Source organism: Psammomys obesus, unplaced genomic scaffold (genome assembly GCF_907164565.1).
Source record: "Psammomys obesus unplaced genomic scaffold, mPsaObe1.curated_primary_1811, whole genome shotgun sequence".
Taxonomy (NCBI): domain Eukaryota; kingdom Metazoa; phylum Chordata; class Mammalia; order Rodentia; family Muridae; genus Psammomys; species Psammomys obesus.
In genome coordinates this window covers 10,695,398-10,718,351 of record NW_026596117.1, presented here as the reverse complement: position 1 = coordinate 10,718,351, position 22,954 = coordinate 10,695,398, and the positions used below count along the sequence as shown (strand labels likewise).

General features: G+C 38.5%; 1 protein-coding gene across 6 annotated transcripts in view; it reads right to left on the bottom strand.

Annotated features, from left to right (window-relative positions):
* Nucleotides 1–604: 604 nt before the first annotated feature.
* The window catches only part of Clock (clock circadian regulator), an 84,662-nt gene continuing 62,312 nt past the window's right edge, over nt 605–22,954 (bottom strand). For 5 of the 6 annotated variants that reach the window (XM_055629213.1, XM_055629214.1, XM_055629215.1 and 2 more), the window contains 8 exons: nt 22,355–22,496; nt 21,227–21,327; nt 20,727–20,816; nt 17,205–17,357; nt 16,024–16,230; nt 15,180–15,382; nt 10,659–10,983; nt 605–7,653 (listed from right to left, as the gene is read on the bottom strand). In XM_055629213.1, the coding sequence (XP_055485188.1) occupies nt 7,474–7,653; nt 10,659–10,983; nt 15,180–15,382; nt 16,024–16,230; nt 17,205–17,357; nt 20,727–20,816; nt 21,227–21,327; nt 22,355–22,496 (1,401 nt within the window). In that variant the 3' untranslated portion in view covers nt 605–7,473. Of the gene's footprint in view, nt 7,654–10,658; nt 10,984–15,179; nt 15,383–16,023; nt 16,231–17,204; nt 17,358–20,726; nt 20,817–21,226; nt 21,328–22,354; nt 22,497–22,954 lie in introns of those variants that run through there. The other variant, XM_055629218.1, reaches the window with a different exon arrangement.

The following is a 22,954-nucleotide window of genomic DNA, read 5'->3' as shown; positions in this document are numbered from 1 at the left end:
TTCTAGTGTAATGTAATAGTCTTTTTAAATATGAAGGCATTCTATACAGATGTCGAGGCGTTCCTGTGTGGAACACAGCAGAACAGCGCAGACAGTGATGACAAATGTACACACTGTAATATGTAACTTGAAGACATGAAGAACCCAGTGAAGTCTCCTTACGGCCTTCTGAAAACTGCTGAAGTTGCTTTTTAGTTGTTAGCTCTTCCAAATATTAGGCAGTAGCAAGTATTTATGAAATCATTTCTGCTCACTTTTAAGGAGTTTTCCAACTCCATAAAAAGTACAGTGTTAGAAAACAATTACCATGAGTTAAAACACCCTAAAGAAACTCTAAAGTCACGTCCCCACACTACACCTTCTAAATAATTGGTTAGACATGCCATAACTAGAAAGTAGCTGGCAGCTGCTGTTAACCTGGTGAATGGCAGCATAGCCCAAGCACTGGGTGAGGATGTGAGAAGTAAGCATAGCTGTCTGAGGAAGCATTCTTGTAGCTGCTGGGCACCATTTCTTAAGAGAAAGTGGAATGTAAAACATAAGCTACAAGGTAAACACTGTTAACACAATTGGGCCCACTGTTGAATAAAGAAAGGAAAATGTCTGACAGATTTAAAAACATTTAATAGTCTTTCTATTAATCCAGATGTGACTCTTACAACATATGTGCCACATAAAGCAGGTGATACTGAGAAGCAGCACTGAGGTATTCTTTATTTTTAAAACTGAAGGAAACAAAGTCTGGATCTAATTATTTTTACACTTACAAAAAATAAAACATTGCTACTGCTTGGCTCTTTTGCTGTAGTTTTAGGTTCTGAATACATTACAAAGTCTAAGGAAAATTTGCGCATTAAGATAGTACATGAAGATTTTAAGTCAAAGCTGTGCACCTCCTACAGCAAGAGGCCTGAGTGACGGCATGCCAAAAGGATAACTTTAATAAACAAGCAGAACCAATTGTATCAGACCCAATTAAAATGGCAATATTTCACTGGCAGCAGAAAAGTCCGTATTTTATTCAGGACGGTATTTCCAAATGTAGCTATGAAGACCAGGGAACCTAATATAGCACCATTGAAACCATTCATTATCCATTGTGTCTCCAGTTTGGGCCAAGGAGTAACGCCTGAAAGAACACCAGTCTCAGCTCTATGGATTACATTTATTTGAATTAAACACTTGCTGTAGGGGAGAAAGGTAATCCTTATCTGATGACCAGTAGCCATATGCATCTCCCTTTTGGAGCTGGAAGGGATGAGCTACGTTTATTCTTGTTTTAACTTAAACTCAGAACCAAGCAGTAAGAACAGCAATGTCAGGAAGAGCACAGCAAGACCACACAGAACACAGAATCTGGTGCATGTTTGTACAGCTATGAACTGATTAACAGTTTATAAAGGTAGAACATATATATGTTTATATATATGTGGGGTTTTTTGCACTAACTGGTTTATTACAACACTAATTTGTCTTTGGGCTTCAGTCTTTACACAGGGTGGATGTGGAAGCGCTACACTAGGTTTCTCCCAACTTAAACCACAGGAAAACAGACTTCAAAATAACTTCAGGATGCTTTAAATAATTGTGCTGGCTGACGCATCCACTGCTTAGTAAGGGGCTTTTTGTAGCAGGGTCTTTGCCTGAAGAGGACTCTCTAGGTATACATCAACTTAACAGCTTCTTCTGGATTTTAGCTTTGCAGTACTCTTAAAACCACTGCCAACAGTAAATGTAAACCAGCACAGGCCAACTCAAACATAAACATTTGATTGTCGTTTCTTAAAGCGATGTCACAGTTTGTTTTCTTAGACTTAAAGGCATACATCTAAAAATGGTATATTTTCAATTTACCCCCTCAGAGTTACCTTTTGAGTAATTAAACCCAACTTGTTTCTGACAGTGTTCTAATCACTGTTCCAAGGAATCCTTGTGTATGCTAGACTCTGCCTGTAGGAATCCAGAGCCACAGTGAGTGCTAATGGAGAATCATATTCCAGTTCATGTGAGCAGGAAGGGCCCCTCGCACAGCTAGGCTTCCCATGTTGAAGCACTGATTTACTGGACAGTGCTGGCTATACAGGATCTAGAGATAGCCAACTTTTCAAAGAGTTTTCAGTGTACACACATTGTCCAGCTATATGTAAGGACTTCAATATATGGATATAATGATGACAACCATTAAAGGACAATATTTTGCTATCATTTCCCCAAATGGGCAAAATCAAGCTACGTCTGTTCTCTCATACTGGCCTTTGACTATGTTGGGGACATAGTTTTAACAAGTGCCTATGACACAGAGAATGCAACAAGTGACACAAGAAAAGGTTGGTGTAACGTGAAGCAGAGCTGAAAGGAGTTAGCTTAAAACTTTTTTTTCCTCCTTAAATGAGTTCAAGAGAGGCCGGAGGTGCAGGATGCCCAGTTTGACCCTCCACTACCATCCTGATGTACAATGAATGAATCCCAATTACCTGTCAGTGGGGAGCATTGGAGGGCAGGGTAGTGACTTCCCCAAACAAGAGCTAGTCCTCCAAGGACAAGATACTGATGCAATAACTTAAATACAGGAGACCAGTCCACTTACTAGATAACACAGAGATACAAATATAAATATACAGCCATTTTATTCACGCAACCCAGAGAAGTGCTTTTGGAACAAGTGTTCCAGCCACTTCTAAATCCTTCTATAAATACTTACTATTGTGATTGTCGCTGAGTTCAGCACCTCAGTGTTTTGCTGGTGGTGTCGGTGGGATCTCAACAGTCTCCACAAACTATATATAAATACAAACTACTTCACTAGGGCATTTTCCTGGGGAAACCCAGGTAGCTTAGAACACATTGTTAAAGACTCAAATCTTTCAAAGTATATTTCAGAAAAACAAGGAATGTCGTGTATGACAACAGAAAAAATATGCAAAACAGTCACGTGGAAAAAAATTTTAATTTTTAAATATATAAGTTTGCTTAATTTCTGGTGAGCTGTTCAACACTGTTTTAAATATCCTGAATTAGTAATGATACCAACAATTTACCTCCAGTGTTTCCACAGGAGACATTAAAATAAGACCAAATTATAGTTTTCTTCAACCAAAGCAGTCTTTCTCAGTCCTTTTTGTGCAAAAATATTACAAGAGCAACTCAAATAGGAACGCTGAAATGACATGCCAACATTTCAGGGCACATTTAAAACACTCAATAATTCTTGAAACTATTGTATCCTAAAATAGTACTACCAACCATTTACAGATTAGTTCTGTATATCTACTCAGACAGATGCATATTCCTAGACCTCTGAAAATAAACAGGCTCATTGGTCTCTTTTGGTGTCCACACAATAGGCAAGATAGGTTTACAATAGTGTTTAAATCAAGCTACGCATCTACAATCTCCTGACTCCACCACATTCAAAAACAAAAGTCATAGTTTATTTGGCTACCTTGAAATCACTCCCATAAACCTGCTACGGTTCACTGGATCTAAACATTTCTCAGAAATGTGTCATTTATAATTTCACCTAAGTGATGATTAGGGGATCCTTTAAAAATGGTTAATGCCTAAGATACAAACTTTATCTAAATGAATAATTGCAATAAAGTGCTTATTACCTTTCAAAATGATGCGTTTAGACTGTGGTATGTTGTTCTAAGTGTGTGCTATTCCTCCCATAAAGGATCCCCAGGCATGAGTCTGATCTCACCTGTCTCAGAAAGCAGCAGCACTATCTTTTGGTAGGTAGGCTGACAATAGGCACATTACCCATGCGGATGAGGCTGTACTAGGGCTATGGCGTAAGGGGAGGGAATTAGAAAAGTGGGAGGCATGTGGAGGGTTCCTACTACACTCATAGTTATATACAAATATATTAAATATGCTATAAAAATAGTCAACTCTTTTCCTTTGCAATTTCTTCAGAAGCTCCTCTTAGAAGAGTACTCACTCAATCCAGACACACTTAAAAGGTCTCTTTTCCAATTACTATGAAAATGGCAAGTGCTTTGTGCTGTTTCTTCACCACTGAAGAGTTCCAGTCAGCTTACTCCTGGCTATATGCCCTCGGCAATGTTAATATCCAGTGTTTATACCTTTCAATGTGGACTCTGTGGTATAAGAACAGTACCACAGGTACTGGAAAGGTGAATGAGTTTTACACAAATATTTATCAACAAACCTTTAGTCACCAAAGAAACAGAAAAGAAATACTAAAAATGCTATCTGCATTCCACTTTTTAAAAAATTGCCTCAATGTAGTGGAAAGATTTTAAACACAGTAATATCCAAGTAAAAAGAATCTACCTGTTAGGCTATTTAAGGGTCCTTTCTAAGGCTTGAACAAGGCTCATTTCCCCCAACATGATGCCCTTAATATGACTGGACTGCTTCAGGGTTCCACACTAACTTCAAGAGACTGCTTTAAGGCAACGACCAGCTACAGCACCCAGAATTCAAACACTCACTAGTTTGCAGTTTTCTCTCACCGACTATTCAAAAGCACTGGCATTCTTGTATTAGCAGTACATTCCAAAGCCATGTCTATACGACAATGGAGCACAGCACTCCAAAGCTACCCTAACTTTAGGACAGAGCTTGGGGAAGGGCCTGAAGTGCTCATTTGCAAGAAACCCTACCTACCACATCTGCTTTCCTCCCGTCATTTGTACTCTAAGGAAGAGGAGTAACTTTGCAGTGTGTCAGCTCAGACTTGATGGCAGCCTCCTAGAGCAGCTTTGTGCGTACTGTCCTCATCCTACGTGTTCAGCAACACCAAGTCACTCCGTCAGAAGCAGTCCAGAGCAAGGTACCTGCAGGGCCACTAGAGTCTATCTGACCTTCCCTAACAATTCTTAACTAAAAAGCACTGCCCAGAATAAACATTTTTTTAATGAAAAATGAATCCCCATGAAATACAGCAGGGGGGTGTTAAGGATTCTAAGAAGCTGAGAAGTGTTTCTATTTGGTATCTTTTCATGATTTAGATTTGGGGTTTCAGTCAACACCTTTGGCTACAGAAATAAAGACCAGGCAACAGATGAACCTTGATCAGAATGCTGAAGTCTTGTGGGGAGCAGACAGGGACAGTTTGCCATCCAAAGAACCAAGAACTAAGAGGCAGCTGTTGCCGACAAGGGTTGCCCAGCATGACACTCCATGTGGACAGCAAAGTCAGCAGCTAGGAGCTCTTTATCAATTGCTACTTTCAAGCAGGAAGATGAACTGTGAAGAACAGGAATTACATGGTATAGTATAGCTCCTGTTAGCTAAATCCTTATCACTAGATATTGCCAAAAAATAAACGAGGCACAACTCAGATGACATGGAATGGCATAAGATTAAGAAGGCAATTTGGAAAGTGAGAAAAGCAATGTGGGCGCTCTAGTTTACATCAATTTTATAATGTGTGTATACGTCTGCCTACACATGTAGTCTCACAACTATCCCTGGTATTCACATGTGTCAGCTAGAAGGACTCTGTGATATGTTAGTTACTGACTGGTATCTAGCCACACTTCTTTTGCAGAAGGGTAGGTACCAATTTTCTTTGGTTGTTTTCTTTTACACCACTAACCTTCTAACTTAACTGCAGTCAGGTAAACAGGAAAACAAAGACACACTGAAGGATGAGAGCAAAGCTGAAGACAGAGAACTGACCGAGTTCTCGAGTCCCCTGAGCCCTTATCTAACAATTCTGCATTAGGTTCTTTTCACTGCTGAAAACCTTTGTTTAGCAACTTCACTCCTGTTGCACACATTCTTTTAAGGTCAATTCTAATTTGTCACACTTGTCCTCCCTTGTCTCAGTAATGTTTTATATTCTATATTCTACTTATCTTTTGTTCTATAATTGCAAATTTCATTATTAATACCATACATTTTTTAAAAATGCTTTTAAAATGTGATTTTTATTTATTACCTATAGAGTATGATATTGCCAAATGAAATCTTAATTCATGTTTAGAAAGCATGTGAGCTATAATATTCTAGTGTTATGATGAAGGTTAAGACAGTTTGTACCCTTTCTCTGAGCAAGTATTTACTGGTAATTCTTAAAGGACTACTTAGCTTTAAAAGAAAATAAATGATTTGGAAACAGTTTTGGGATTCCATAAACAACTGTGATACTATTCAGGTGGTCCAAGAGATGTAGCAGTGCTCATGGGAACCTGAATGACACTGAGACCCACATGCTGCTAAAAATGTACTAAGGTTTCAAAACTGCTACTGAAACCAGACAATGAATTCAAGATGGTGAGTTATCACCTGAATTAAAATCAAGGCACTATGGGTTTTTCCCCCCCTCAAATAACCCTGAATCATTTCTGACTAAAAGAAGCATTGAAATTTTTAAGGATAATAAAAAGATTCCAACAAACCCTAAAAGTTAAAATTCCCACCACTGAGAATGTTAAAAAGTGCCTAAAATGTTTGTGTGCAAATTTTACTCGTATAACTGAAACATTCTTGAAATCACTTTCAGGCTTGTTGAAAACCATTTACATAAATATTCCGACTATGAAATATATCAAAATATGTGATCAAACTCTTAAGCAACCATCTAAAATAAAGCAGTGCAATTCTATTTTCAAACATAATTGAAAAATAATGAAATAAGGGATATTTCTGAATAAATGGAAATATAGCAATAATTTAACCTGAAAAAAAAAAAATCCATTCCCAGCAGCACATTAAACCTCACTAACAAACTGTGACATCACAGCCAAAGGACGAACAAAAAGACTTGTGCCCTGGAAAAAGTGACTAGAACACTATGTGTTGTAAACAAAATGAAAACGAGGCTGCTATCAGTTTGTACGTGGTGTCAAAACCTAACGAAATGTACTCATTTCTGTGAGGGACAGACAATGATTTCATGCTGCATACACAAAGTTTGCTTTCTCTCCTCCATCCAGACACACACACACACACACACACACACACACACACACACACACACACACCAACATAGCATCTGTACACAGAAAACTCAAACCTGCACAACATTCTGAAAGTAATCACCGTTCCGTCATTATCTGAACAGGAAGAGGGGTTTGGGATGGGGCTCCTAACTACTGGACTGTCTTCATGGCGTTCTAAGCAAACCCCTGGCAGTGGTGCGTCCTCTGTAACATCTGATACCAGGCACAGAACCACAGAAGCCACCAACATTGTTAGTGCTTTTCTGATTCTGTAAAGGTCATGGTTGATAGTTGAGCTTGTTAGCATTTGGCAATATACTCTTTCTCCATCAAAAAATATCTGGGCAAAAAAACTATTAGAATTGGCTGTGTCCCTATATCTCCCACTGGCTGGTATTTAATGCACATCTGTAGCACTGGGCAGTGTTTCCCAACCAACTAATCCAGGAACTGGAACACTCAAGACTACCCTCATGAAACTGCTGAACTTCTGTCATCCAAATGACTCTTTGTGGCCATTCCCTTCCTCTCTAGTGTTAGAGAGGAAGTATGTGTGCTACTGTGGCTGGACCTTGGAAGGGTCAGTCAGGCTATCAGTCCTGTGCCGACTAAGCTGCTGTTGCTGCTGAGGCTGGTGTTGCTGGTGATGCGACGGAGGAAAGGTGCTCTGTTGCAGTGGAAAGGCCGCAGAGAGGATGAGCTGTGTCGAAGGGTTTCCATGGAGCAGCCTAGATGTCTAAAAACAAAAAGGATTATGCACCATGGTTATGCCTTCACACTCTCAGTTCACATTGTCAATCCACAGGGACACGAGCTTGAGCTTTAAATTCTTATTTTGTATGCTAATCTAAAAACTGTTTTTGAAAAACAAGCCTTGCCTCTTTCTGAAAGCTTAACAAAATTTAATTTTTCAAAGGAATTCTTGCTGGGAATTTCATGGTATAAAATACAATTTGTTTTGAGACAAACCATATATTTTTACTTTATTTTCTATGGGCCCAAATTTTAAGCAGTAAAACTGGTAAAGACACAAACATTCTGGTCAGACAGACAATGCACACTGGTCTGCTAGTAAAGAATCGACTCAGAGGTTAAGAAAACAGCTTCATCCAGAGTGCTTGTACTCCCAGAATGGGTGAGCTGAAGGAGGAGGATCGCTGAGGCTCTGGCCAGCCAACCTAGTAAGTGAACCCCAGGTCCCATGAGACCCTGCTTCGAAAAACAAGGCAGACTGAGGACCACCACCTGCCTATCGGCCTCCATACATCTGCACTTGCATACTGTGTGTATGTACCCCTCCACACATGCGCACAACACAGAGCAAAGCTAAGGTAATAAGCACGGGCCTTACACATACTGGGGCTACCCTAGATATCCCAGCTGCAGGTGTGTGACATCGACTTCTCCAAGCCTCAAACTCTTCCCTTATTAAAAGGGACTACTATGCTGAGTCTGTACAAGCATTAAAGAAAAAGGAAGGAGGGCACAGCTGGAGGCTGAAGTTCTGTGTGGCTGTAGGAGGTAATAATAGAGCAACAAAAACAAAGGCCCCGCCATGGTCTGCCATCACTGTCCACACCGTGCTTTCATTTCCCACGTCTGACCTTCAAAGTCTCAATTTTATTAGTCTGTTTCTTTCACCACATTTTGACTTGTTAGTCTATAACTCTGGCACACAAAAAGAGACTATCTGAGAGAATGGGAGAATTTTAAAGTAAAGTACTTCTGAAAGGCAACACGCTTGCTGCATTCTTGAACTTAACCTGAAGCTAAACCGGGTGACGGACATTTACAACTACCACGCATACAGGAAACCTATGCACACAAACACAAGGGGTCTTAAGGTTAAGACGAGGAAACCTGTCAGGGACCTTTACAATTTTTCCTCTTCAGTTGTTACTAGAACAAGTCTTTGTAAGACAAAGGGATTTTAAGCATTTACTTTCCTGACAATAACACAAGTACATTTTCAAAAAGGACCATTAGAAAAGCCAAATTATGTATTTATTATCTACATCAGTATGTTTATGAAAGGCACTGCCTATCTAATATCTGTATGGTTCTTTGTTTGGAGGACACATCTTTGTGATGGGGCAGGGAAGAAGAGAATGTTCACTGTATTGAAAATAACTCTTAAATACTCACTGTGTTTGTGTGTATACCACCAAGGTTCACACATGGAGGGCAGAGAACAACTCGTAGGAGTCAGTTCCCTCCTCCTACCATGTGGGATCTGGAGCTTAATCTCAGGGTGTCAGGCTCAGCAGGCAGCACCTTCAGTTACTAAGCCATCTCCCTAGCCCCAAATGTTCATTTTTTAAGAGCTTGTCCTCTTTGACAGATTTAGAACCTCAAGGCAAATTAGACAAAGCTTTGGTCTAATTCTCACAGGATATATAGCCATATATATTAATATGTATTATATTCACCTAAGTAACAGTCCAAGAGTGGTTTTATTATTTGTAGTAATAGCTAACCCAGTTATTAATTGTAGCAGTTGAGACTTAAGCCCTATAAATACTGCTGGTATGATTTGGCAATATTTTAGCAAGGAGGCTGCGTCAGAATTCCATGTTGCCAAAATAAGAATTCCATCTAGCCCAGATGGACTCCACCAGATTCCTCAACTCTGGAGTCTAGAAACCAGCTCTGATGGTCTTTGCTGAGGATCCCAACCCAGGTGACCTTCTTCTGGATCCTATGGACAGGCAGGCTCTGTATGATTTATCCACATGAGATCTGTGTGGGTTTTGTCATTAATGTATTTCATCTGCCAGTATCATGGCCAACAATGATAGCTAACTATTTACCTTATAGTATATTTAGCATTTTACGTGCTTTTGGTAAAAGGGCATAAAGTATGAACGATATTACGTCAGCTTTACCGAAGAGGTTTGACAAGGTTAAGCTCAAGTGTATGTGGTACAGCAATGACTCAATTGAATGCACCCCAACTTTAGGGCCTAAGTTCTAATGATTACCTACACTGCACCCTACTGGAGTTCTCAAAATTCTAATAAGCTGGCATGATGGTGTACGCCTGTAGTCCCGGGACGCAAGAGGCAGAGGCAGCAGTATCTCTGTGAGTTCCAGGCCAGGTAGGGACACAACTAAACAAAATCACAATCTAATAATTTTTATTTTGTTTTGTTTTTGTTTGAGACAGGTTCTTTCTGTGTAACAGCTTTGGATGTCCTGGACTCACTTTGCAGACCAGGCTGGCTTTGAACTTACAGAGATCCGCCTGCCTCTGCCTCCCTGAGTGCTGTGATTACAGATGTGTGCCATTGCGTCCAACTCTAATAACATGTAATCTGATGAATAAGGTAACTCCTAGGCTGAAAAGGGGGTCCTTTTTGATGTCCCTGCACAATGAAAATTTTACTTTGATGGTAACTAAGAAGAAAATGTTTTTTTATTAAATTCTGGAAATATTTTCCCAAGAGAGAACAGGCTCTACAAGGGACCTGATATGGACAGGAAGTAGGCTACTTATTCTGTCCAGAAGTTCAGATAACTAAGTATGGCTAGTCAATACTTTAAAAGCTTTCTGAAACTAAAGAAAAAAAAAAAAAAAAAAAAGGTACACTAGCCAATCAGTGTTTTCTATTTCTGTAGATATTTAAATTCCACAATAGCTGTTACAGATTTTACAGATCCTTTTCGAACCTATTCATTTAATATCTTACTTGGTTATAAAACAGCCAAATGGCTGAAGGCAGCTTCCTCGGGGAGAATTACCTGTAAGAACTGCTGTGGTGGTTGGGTCAGCTGAGCCTGAGACGGTTGCTGAACTGAAGAAAGCTGCTGTTCCTGTGAGCTCTGCTGCTGCTGCTGCTGCTGTTGCTGCTGCTGCTGCTGTTGCTGCTGCTGCTGCTGTTGCTGCTGCTGCTGCTGCTGCTGCTGTTGAGTTACCGATAACGTCTGTGCCTGCTGCTGTTGTGTGGCAAAGGTAGGATAGGCAGTCACCACCTGACCCATAAGCATGGTACTTGGTACCATGACGGCCCCACAAGCTACAGGAGCAGTCACTAATTTGGTCACAAGTTGCTGACCTTGAGAAAATCTGTGAGAGAAAACAAAATGGAATCAAAAAGCAAACACATTACTCAGTCAGCTGAATATTATCTCAGACAAGATGCATAAAATGGTTCGTTTATTTTCAGATATTCTCCTTGGAGGCTAGGGACATAGCTTAGTGGTGGAGCGTTTGCACAGCAGATTGTGGTCAATCTCCAGCACCAAAAATGGTTTAAAATTTTTGGATGTCAGTTAAACTATATAGTATAATGAACACACTAGGACAAAAACAGACACAGCAAAACACAACTTTTAAAAATATTTACATTCAAGATGAAGGACGTAATAAAAATTAGTTGAGAATGAGTAAGCAATCTAAACATTAAGACATAAACTGTACAACTCTTAGAAAAAAATAGCACACAAGCTTCATGACACTGGACTTGGACAACACAACACTAAAAGCACAGGTAAGTGACATTAAAAAAAAAAATTCAACTGGACAACATCAAGTTTAACCAGACATCTAAAGAACTCTTACAATCAAACAGCATTCAAAAACTGGACACTAGACAAAAGTTGAGCTTTTCTCCAAAAAATACAAATATTCAACAGACACATATAAAAAGTCCTCACCAGACCTAATCATTAAGAGAAATGAAAAATAAAACAATAATGGAAAGCCATTGTATGTGCCAATCAGAATAGCTATTATAGAAAAATATAACAGACTAGGAAAACTGTTGTCTTAATTTCTTGTCTATTGCTATGCTAAAATGCTTTTTATGACCAAAATGCAACAAGAGAAGGAAAGGGTTTATTTGGCTTAAATATCCCAAGTCACAGGCCACTGAGGGAAGCTAAGGCAAGAAAAATGGAGGGAGGAACTGAGGCTGAGACCACAGAGAAACCAACTTGCTCTTTATTCCTTTTTTTTCTTCTTCTTCTTCTTCTTTTTTTTTTTTTTTTTTTTGACACAGGGTTTTTCTGTGTAGCCTTTACTGTCCTGGACTTGCTTTGTAGACCAGGCTGGCCTCGAACTCACAGAGATCTGCCTGCCTATGTCTTCTGAGTGCTGGGATTAAAGGCATGTGCCACCATGCTTGGCTTTCTTCTAAACCCCAGAACCACCTGGCAGGGGACTGCACTGTCCACAGTAGGCAGTGCCCTGCCACATTAGTCATTCACCAAGAAAATGGCCTACAGACTTGCCTACACAATGACGGAGGCATTTTCTCAATTGAGGTTCTTCTTCCCAAGTAACTCTAGTTAACTATGTAAAGTTTACAAAACAAAACTAACAAACTAACCAACTAAGCCAGACACTCCTCTTACAGTTTCTCAAAGAATTACAGGACGAAAAATTCCATTTCTAAACAGAGCAGAGAGCCAAGGCAAATGAAGGCAGGGGCTCAGGCATGTGTAGGCTTTTGTGCATAACTCTATTTATTCACAGTAGCCAAAAATGAGAAGCAACCCAAGTATCCAGTAACAGAACAGCTAAGCAAAATGTTATCTATATATTTCATAAAGAAGAATACTTGGCCTTAAAAAGGACCTGAGGCGTGAAACACAAATGAGGCCTGAGAAAATTATGTTAAGTGACATAAACAGGTTATGAAAACAAACAAAAAAACAAAACTCCAAATGCTGGGTAATAAGTACCTTCAGACAGTCAAATTTATATAAACAGGAAAGAGAATGACAGCTGCCAAAATCAACAGGCAGAAAGGTTAAGGAATTGTCTAATGAGTTTCAATTTGGAAAGAGGAAAGAAAACTGGTTGGGGTGACAGTTGAAACCATACCCACATGTGATGTCTCCAGACCACTGAGCAGCACACTTCAAAAATGGTTAATACACAGGTTTTTGTTATATGTATTTTATCAATTAAAATTTTTAAATCTGTAAAAGTGAACTTTTTACAAAATGGCAAGGTACCTAGGAGTCAAATATGTGGTGAACATGGTTCATTTATTACACTGGCAAATAATTTGTGAGCAAATTAAAACTATTACAAAATAATGTTTAAAACATTTGTATTTACAGAAAACTTTGCCTAGGTGAAAAAGAAAAATAAACAAATCAAAGACACAAAACAATTAAAAATTTCTTCATGAATCAAGTTCAAAGAAACAGTAACTGCAGTCTATTTATTCTCAGATGAGCTGGGCGTCAGTTTCTCTGCCATGGTAAACGAAGCCTTGTGACAGTACTGTAAACAGTATCTCACCATTTCCAGCACCAAGTACATTCTTTAATCTACATTGCTTTACTTCACATGGACATATAGCTATTTGTCTGCTATAATGCCTCTCTAAACTCTTAACACAGAAACCTCAAGGCATGTTTTTCTTTATAACACAGGCCAACAAGCTCTTCTGTAAAGCTTTTCTTGACCAGACTTTTCATTTGCTTGTTTCAACCCAGAAAACTAATTTGCTCCCCTATAAGGTCCACCAAATATTTATCATACCAAATATTTGTGAGCTAGTTATCCTTTTATTTTTTGTTAATCTATCACTCTCTGTGGAAAAAAAAACAGCCTTTAAATGTCCACTGAAATGTCTCCTCTCTCCCACAAAAAGATATTTACAAATGGTTGCTAAAATACATTCTGCAAAACTCATGGCAGCTTTCCAGTTTAATGTCTTCTCAGGTTTTAAAATCATCTTCTGCCTGGGAATGTACGTAATAGCAGTGTATAGGCCTGGTATGCAGAAGGCTCTGGTTCCAACTACCAGCAACAAAAATACAAGAAACACAAACAAAAACCAGCCCTCAGAGAGCATTCCTTTTGCTCATTGTTAACTTTCCCAAAACATGACTGCTAAGCTGAGGAAGATGAGCTCCAAGGAACAACAGATCCTCTGCTCTCGCTGCCTATATAATCTTGCAGCTTTCTTGGTCTGCACATTAGTGTTATCTTAAAAAAATAATATTGCCCAATACAAAAGCAAAATATATAAGCGAGCAGCATACAGGTACGAAGGAAGTAAAAACATGAAACTATTTCATATCATGTATTTAAGCTCAGAGACCCTATAGTTAAAAATAACCCCCCAAAACTGTATTTATCAAAAAACTTGATTCTAATTCAGCTATTCAGACTTCTCAATCAAGATACTGTCACTGTTTTTCTTTAATGGTTGCATCGATTTAGGCATCTAAGCTTTGAAACCAAGTGAGTTCATAGCTACCTCTTCTGCCATAGCATTTGGCACATAATTTTTCTCATCTGAGACTTAGGAAAGAAAATAAAGGAAGATATTAATATATATTTTAAAATTTTGAGCAGAGATGAGCTATCCTACTGTTGCTCAACATCTTTACTAAAAACACCTAAGGTGTACTCGTACAGGGCCTGTTAAAGCCTTGTGTGATAGCGCACTATAGTGTGGCTCTATAGCTGATAGCCCAGTTTGAGATGAAAAATAAAACTTGATGTTACTCTGTTGTCTTTAATAACAGACATGGTATTTGTTTGAAAATTTAAAAAATGGCCATAGTAAGCAACAAACTAAAAATTTTATTGTAAAAAATAAATTGGGGGGCTGGAGAGATGGCTCAGAGGTTAACAAGCACTGGCTGTTCTTCCAGAGGTCCTGAGTTCAATTCCCAGCAACCACATGGTGGCTCACAACCATCTGTAATAAGATCTGGTGTCTTCTTCTGGCCTGCAGGTATACATGCAGATAGAACATTGTATACATAATAAATAAATCGTTAAAAAAATAAATAAAATTGTTGGTTTTGGAAAAAAGGACAATACTGAGTACTGAACTGACTGAACTGAATAAAGGTCCTACCTATGCTAGGCAAATTCTCTATTCCTGGGTTATATAACTAGCCCATATATGTATGTATGTATGTATGTATGTATGTATGTATGTATGTATGCATGTATGTCTGTCTGTCTGTCTGTATGTATGTATGTATATACACACACACACACAAACACACACACATATATAGACATACACATTTTTTAAATGGTTTTCTTTTACTGTTATCTGCTACATGCATACAGGCATGGAGGTGGCCAGAAGAGGTCATGTGACTCCATGCATCTGGAGTTAAGATAGTTGTAACCTGTGGGAGGTTAAGTGTTGGGAACCGAACTCATCTTTCTGGAAAAGTAGCAAGTACTCGTACATGCTGAGACGTCCCTCCAGCCCATATAGGTTGTTTTCAGTCAATCAATTTACAACTCTGAAAATAATAAATGAATATAACAACTACCTTATCTGTCTGTCCTGAGTGAATGTAGTTACCGTAGCACTCTGGGTACTGTTCTGTGGCATACTGGATGGAATCTGGACCATGCTCCCAGCTGCAGGCTGAGAGATCACCATTGTATTGTACAGCGGGGCTGTAAGAGTGCTTGGCGTCTGATTGGGAACAGATGTTTGCTGACTGTGTCCACTCATTACACTCTGTTGACTCTGTTAGAAAAGAAGATTTTATACATTACCTAACAATTGCAGGAGAGCATGCTTCTACTATTCACCATTTAACAATGGTAACAGAACAGAAAAGTACTAGTAAAATATATTACTCTAGGAAAAATCTAGACTAACTTGTAGTAACTGACTTAGTCTGGATTCTTAGATGGAAGGTAAACTTGGACTTTAAAACAAGCATCATCATAACAGGGAAGTAGAAAATTTGTACAGAAGTTGTCTGTTAAAAGCAAGTGAGTGATGGTCACACACCTTATTTTCACATACTGTATGTTTTTCAAATATGCTATCAGATGGATGCTAGCTAACTGACAGAATTCTACAGAATGATTACATTATTCCTGCTTGCTCAACAGTCTATTCAGTATATTTGTTACTCAGTCTCTTTTGTAAATCAAACTTTTTATATATAGAAAAGTCTGCAACTTCTAAGAACCTGGTATAGTTATTAAACTAGGTCCTTAAAACAAATCACAAAGTTATTACATATCAAAATATTTAACAGTACCATTTTCTATAAAATATTTTAATGAACAATATAAATATTTTATGCTCTAATTTTTATTAAAAGTTAAAAGCTGGTCCAGCACAGCTTTTTTAAACTAGGTATTTTAGTCAATTACCTGAGTTGATGTACTTTGTAAAGTCTGTTGTTGTATCATGTGTTGGCCTGTGCTGATATGTCCAGTGTTCATTCCACTTTGGATCTGGTTAGCAGGGACAACTTGGCTTTGCATATTTATAGGTGTGAGTTGCTGGATATTAGCAGTTCCAGAGGAAAGTTGAACAGAACCAAAATTCAATCCAGGGTTTGATTGTTGCAAAAACATCTTTGAAAATAAATATTGCATTTCAATGAAATTTCTTTGGCAGGCAAGAAGGCTCAGCAGGTACAAATGCCTGCTGCACAAGCCTGACAGCCCGAGTTTGGTCCTTAGATCCCACAGTGGAAGGGAAGACCAGATTCCCAAAATTTATCTTCTGACCTCCACATATACTCTGTGGCACATATCTGCTCACATTCTCACACAACATGCCCTCAAGAACATGTGCAGACACATACGCGTGCACATGCACGTACATATCTACATGCGCGCGCGTGCACGCGCACACACACACACACACACACACACACACACACAATTTGTAATTACATTTTTGGGGGCTGCTGGGAATTAAACTTAGGGCCTCAAGTATTTTAGGTAAGCACTACTAATGAGCTACATTCCCAGTTTGAATAAACTATAGTTTATTTAAAAAACTATAGTTAAATAAACTATAGTTAAAATAAACTATAGTTTAAAAAAAAAAAAGAGCAAGAATACTGAAAGAAAGGAAACACAATAAAGTTAACAGTCAAGTAATATACAGTGTTCACCTAGTTTTCCTTCAGCAAAGCCTTAGTCCCCTAGATGGCCCTGTTGGATAAGTAGTGAGTGTCTAGTCAAGTAATAGGAGTTGTATCTATTGGTATTTTATTAAAACTATTATTAAAACTATTATAAACTCTACTTCAAAGGTTCTATAAGATGTAACTTTTACATTCTATATTTGAACTTACTAAAATTTAGTTCACTAATTTAAAACATAATGATGCTAATAGAAATGTCCTTAGGAACATGGATTCTATTTATTTATTCATTCATTCATTCATGGATTTTAAAGACTATACTATTAAGCAGGTAGCCAATGTTTACTATACTGGGAAAAATATACCTCTTGCATCTGAGTTTTCATGAAAAACAAAAAAGCCAAATAGGAACCGAAAATGAGAATGAAGTTTTCTGTGCTCAGAACAACTTACCTGCAGCCCTTGGCCGTGGACCATTTGAAGCTGCTCTTGAATTTTCCTTAGTTCTTCTTGTTGCCGATGGATATTCGCCTCGATCATCCGTGTCCGCTGCTCCAGCTGGTCTTTCAGATGCTGCATGGCTCCTAACTGAGCTGAAAACTGAAACTGAAGCAGCAAATGCAAGGAAAAAATAACCTATTTTAGAATCCCTTGGTTCCTAATAGTTGTGCAATGTGAAAAGTAAGTAGTGCCATGAGTCAAGAGTGTCAGTTTCCAAACTCCCATCTTTACTCTGCTTTGGAGCTGGACCTTAAAATCGGTCTCTTTGCCTGTAGACCCATAGGAACCTGAGGCAGATGGCACTGGAGGAAGGCTGCAAAGGAAGATGCTTATCTTCCTGATGGTGGTGTTTGTCCTTCTCTTCTGTCAGAGGTGCCAGTGGATAGCTTCCCCCGAGTCTCACCCAGAAAGCCTCAGTTTCTCAGCAGACGCTTCCTGCCTGCCTTCTGGCCCTTCGTTATGGCACCTCAGTGACCTTCTCCAGCCAATGACTACAGCCATATAAGCCCTCCTGCTGCTTAGGAGGCTGCATCAGTATGTCCCTCCTCAGCTGTTCTCCCTCCGATTTATGTTGGAGGTTGTTCTCATGTCATTTTTTTCTGTTTTAAAGTTACAATTTACTACCGGGAAGGGGCACATGGCATAGAATGTGTAAGTGTCCAACTGACAATTAGAAGAGTCAGTTCTCTCTTTTAACCATGTAGATCTGGGGGATAAACTCGGGCTGTCAGGCTTAGCAGCAGAGGCCCTTCCTTATTCACTTATCCATCTGGTTTGCCGTTGTATATTTTTTAGAGATTCTTCTTTTAGTTACTAGCTAACACATTTTCACATTACCCCTGCTTGAATTCCGATATGCTTTTGATTTCTGACTGGATCTTGAATGATTATAAGAGCAAATTACAGTTAAATGTGAGTGCTTCCAGGTGTGTGGCACATACCTTTAATCCTAGCACTTGGGAGGCAGAGGCAGGTGAATCTCTACGAGGTCAAGACCAGAAAGTTCTAGGCCAGCCAGGGCTATTTCCTGCCTTTTAAGAATGAAAGACAGGGGGCAGGAAAGAGAATGAAGAGAAAAGGACAACCTGAGCTAATACTGTAACTCAACGACTTAGTAGAACAAGTTCATTAGTTGCTCACTTCACTTCTACGTTTTACCAAATGTGAATGTATCCCGCACCTGGAATGAATCCATAGCAAATTCTGTCAACTTTAGAGTTCCTCTGTGTGTACATCAGAATTATCCAAAGTTAGGCAGAAGGATCACAAGTTCAAGACCTAGCTGGGATACAGAGTGAGTTCAAAGATGGCCTGGGCAACATTTTAAGGCCCTGTCTCAAAATAAAAGGTAAAAAGGGCTTGAGCTCAAAAACAGAGCATCTGCCTAGAATGTTCAAGACCCCAAGTTCAGTTCTCAGTATCCTTCTTCGTTCCCACATTATCAATCACTTTATCTGACAAATAACCAGTATTTCATTTTTATGCTATTGTGAAAAAAAAACAATACTTTTCAACTGATATTATCCTTAGACCAGTTTAAGACATAGTAAAGTCTAAGGAATTCTAAAAAATTATGAATGGGTGCACACACGAATGAAAACAGTCACTCTACATTCAGTGTTTTCAATGTTCTGGTTTTATGTGCAATTAATAAGCTGCTCCTACAATTCAGACATTCCTGACGACTCAATGCTCATTTCACTATTTCCGTGAGTATTTTGTACTACATAATAGCAGATCATTTCACTTCTCCAAAGTCTCCTGCAGTAAACTGCACCTAAAAGTAGGAAATGACCATCCTCCCCTTTTATAGTCTATCTTCAAAAAGGTTGTACTAAATGAATGAGTTCTTTTTAAGTCTGTGCTAAAGATACTGACTATAAAGAAAATATTTTCATGAAATGGCCTCAATAAATATAAATATACAGCCTTGATTGGAACTCTCTTTCATAGACCAGGTTGGCTTCAAACTTTTGGTAATCCTCCTGCCTCTTGCCTCCCAGGTTTTGTGCCATCATGCCTGACTTCTGAATATTACTTTTAAAACATCAAACCCTGACTTTTGAAGATGCAATAACAAACTGATATCATGTATTAGATTCTACTAGGCTTGAGAAACATTATAAATTTGGTACCTCAACTTTCTCATGCTTTTTAAAAATGTTATTGAAAATGTTGTATTTATTTTTATGTCATACATATATATCTTATTGTAACTAGTTTTTTTTTTCTTACAGGTAAATGTTATGTTGTCACAATTTAAGCATTTCTACTAAATACAAACCAAAAAATAGAAGCACAGAAAACAATATAACAGGAACAAAAAGCCAAAGTACTTAGTTTTACTCAGTGAATGAAAACATGAGATCTGAATGCTCAGTAGTATTTTTTGACATTAAGTATATATTAGTCACATATTTCATGAAAACACCTCTATAAAGATGTTAACAATGCTTAACTGATAACCCGAAATTAAAGAACAAACAGCATCTACAGTATGTCTGCATATTACATAAAAATTCTACTAATACTTCAAAATAAGTAAGGTTTGAAGATTCAGTTTCATAGTTAATAGTACAGTACTGTTACAGTGCTTGTAACCGGGTAGTGTTGCTGGTAATCAGGGTTAGTGCTCAATACAACAGTCCAAAGATTCCCCACTGAATTGTTGAAAGAGCTATAAATCGCAAGAAGGTACAGAGTAGTGCTTTGGGAATTCCTTTTCTCTTGCGAATTTCAGCATTCACGCCTCCTTTGGACACCAGCCATCTCACATTTTAAAACAGCTTTCCTTCACTTCAGTTGCCACTTTGTTTTAGGTTTTTTTTGGGAGGTGCTCATACAGTTCAGGCTGGCTGTAAATTCACTATGTAGCCGAGGATAACCTTAAACTACTGGTTTTCCATTAGGATACAGGCATGTACCACCACAGTTGGCTTCTTCTACTTTCTAAAGTTGCATTAAGGATCCAAGTATGTGTGTAGACTAAATAAACATGGTATTTTAGTTTTGTATTATTTCCTCTAGATCAAGTAGCTTGTTCCTATAGCTATTACAAATACTGTCAGCATCCCTGATACATGTAACTCGTAACTCAATGCATACACAGAACTCAATAAATATCCCATGTGTAAATAAATATGTAAATATGAATAAGTGAATTAATATGTAAATATAATTACTCAAGCCGTTATTATATGTAAGATGTTGTATCACAGTAAGCAAGAAGTGTCTCTGTTGTACCATCATGAATCTTCAGTTACATGCACCTGTGATTCTAGTTAAGAGTCCAGTGTACCCAAAATCATTGTAAATAACAAAAATGTCACCATATATTCTAAATACTTCTAATTAAGATTCAGTGCACTTATAAACTATATATGAATATATATTTATATATACATATGTATAAAACTGTATTAGCTTAAATGCAATTATCATTTGTAAATGCTCAACCAAAACAAACAAAAATACCTGTGACATGCCTTGTGGAATTGGTAAACTTGCAGCTTGAGACATCACTGGCTGTGTTAATGATGGACCAACAGACTGGGAGTTTATGGACTAAAAGCAAAATAAAAAATGATGAGGTGACACTCATACTCACCTGTGAGTACTTCCTGCACAATACCAATGCCATTTGTTTATTGTTCAATGACAACCTTGTATTTGCTGAATATGAAGTACGCTGCCCTTTCTACTCTATCTTTCTTTCCCACGTCACCCAGAACAGGCCCGTAGATGTGCACTCAACTGAGTGGGCTGCACCAAAGGCAACTGGAACTTAGTAATAGTTCCCACTTAGCACTTTCTCACAATCAAAAACAAAAATCTAGCAAAAATTTTACCTGAAATACAGGAAAGATTTTGAATGTCTGTCAGCAAAAATTCTGGCCCTCAGAGGAAGGGTATTTTAGCCATCAGTGACTACACAATGAATCCCTGAAAGGCTCTGGCGCTGACTGAGAGCATACCTGGCTGCCGAAGGATGGCCTCCGCTGCGTCATCTTTTCATGAGCTGGCAGATGCGGTCTGGGAGGAGTGCTAGTATCAGTAGGGATCTTTGTTGGAGTTGCTGAAGTCAGAGAACAGAGAACAGAATGGATACTTACGTCAGTTTCGAATGGTTGATTTCAAAATATGCTCAATGACTAGACACAACTGAGTTACTTTTGTTATTAGATAAAAGTGAAATCCATGTCTGTAAGATTGATTTTAATTACTTCCTTTTTAAGGACAAAGAAAACATGTGAGATAGAAAAACTTTAAGAACAGTTCCTCCCACACCCTCAACACTCTCAAGGGATAGGCTTCAGAACTCCCTGAGATATGAAAATCCACATATACTAAGGTCTCTTCACCAAATGGCAAGTATTTACTTACTGCATCAGCACATCCTTCTGTATAATTAAATCAACTAATGTCCAATACCTAATATAATGCATACTTGAAAACACAGCTGTCTGTGTTTTACTCAGAAAATAATGGCAAGAAAAGAAGCCTGAACATGCACATTTATGGATACAACTGAGGAGGCATTTTCTGTCGTATGCTGTAGACACAGAGGACCAACTAAATTGTTGGTTAAAGACAATTATGCAAATCTTCATAAATTAAACAAAAGGCTAGGGCTAGACTCTAGCTGCTAGAGTGATGGCTCAGTAATTAATAGCACTTATTGCAGAGGACCAGGGTTCTATCCCCATCACCCATGTGGTGGCTGACAACTATCCATAACTCCAGTTCCACGGGATCTGATAACCTCATTTGGCCTCCACAGGGACCAGACACACACAGTGCATAGACAATATGCAAGCTAAACACCACACAATCTTAACTGGTTTTATAACAAAATTTAGTGCCTTTTGTTTTTAAGGAATAATTTAAAACTTAAGCAAAATATTACCATTTATATATCATCACTGATGACCTTAACTCTTTTCTAACGAGAAATAATTTGTTTCTTACTGGAAGCTTCTACTTCGAAACTGAAAAAAACAAAAACTAGAATTTGAAGACACACTTGACAAAAGTACTGATGTCAGCAACACAAATAATTTAGAAAAACTGTTTGAAATGTGTTTTCAGGGAAAGACACTTACAGGAAGGGTCCGAGACTGCTGTGTGAGATGACTTTCTTGAGCTTCTAGAGGAGGCAGAAGGAGTTGGGCTGTGATCAAACCTTTCCAGCGCTTCCTTGAGACTGACTGTATTTATGCGATTGTCAGACCCAGAATCTTGGCTCTAAGGAGACAAGAGGAAAATAAACATTTTCCTATTGCTCAAAGCAGAAGTCTAAATACAGTTTAATCAGGGGCTGGAGAGATGGCTAGTGAATAAAAGTATTTGCCATGCAAAGCATGAGGACCTATATTTGAATTTCAAGAACCCACTGAAAGCTGGGTACAGTATCACACCTGTGCAATCCCAGCATTCTTGTGGGAAGATGGAAGGCAGAGATGAGTGAAAGTATATCCCCAAAGTACATGGGACAGCTAGACTGTTGTGCACAGCAGAAAACAAGAGACTGTCTCTTTTTAAAGCAGACTGTGAGGAACAATATTCTCTTCTCATACATACAAAAGGAAAAGAAAAAAAATTAAACCATACATAGTTTTTGCCTAAAATAGGGCTAATGAGAGAGAGAGAGAAAGAGTGTGTGTGTGTGTGTGTGTGTGTGTGTGTGTGTGTGTGTGTGTGTG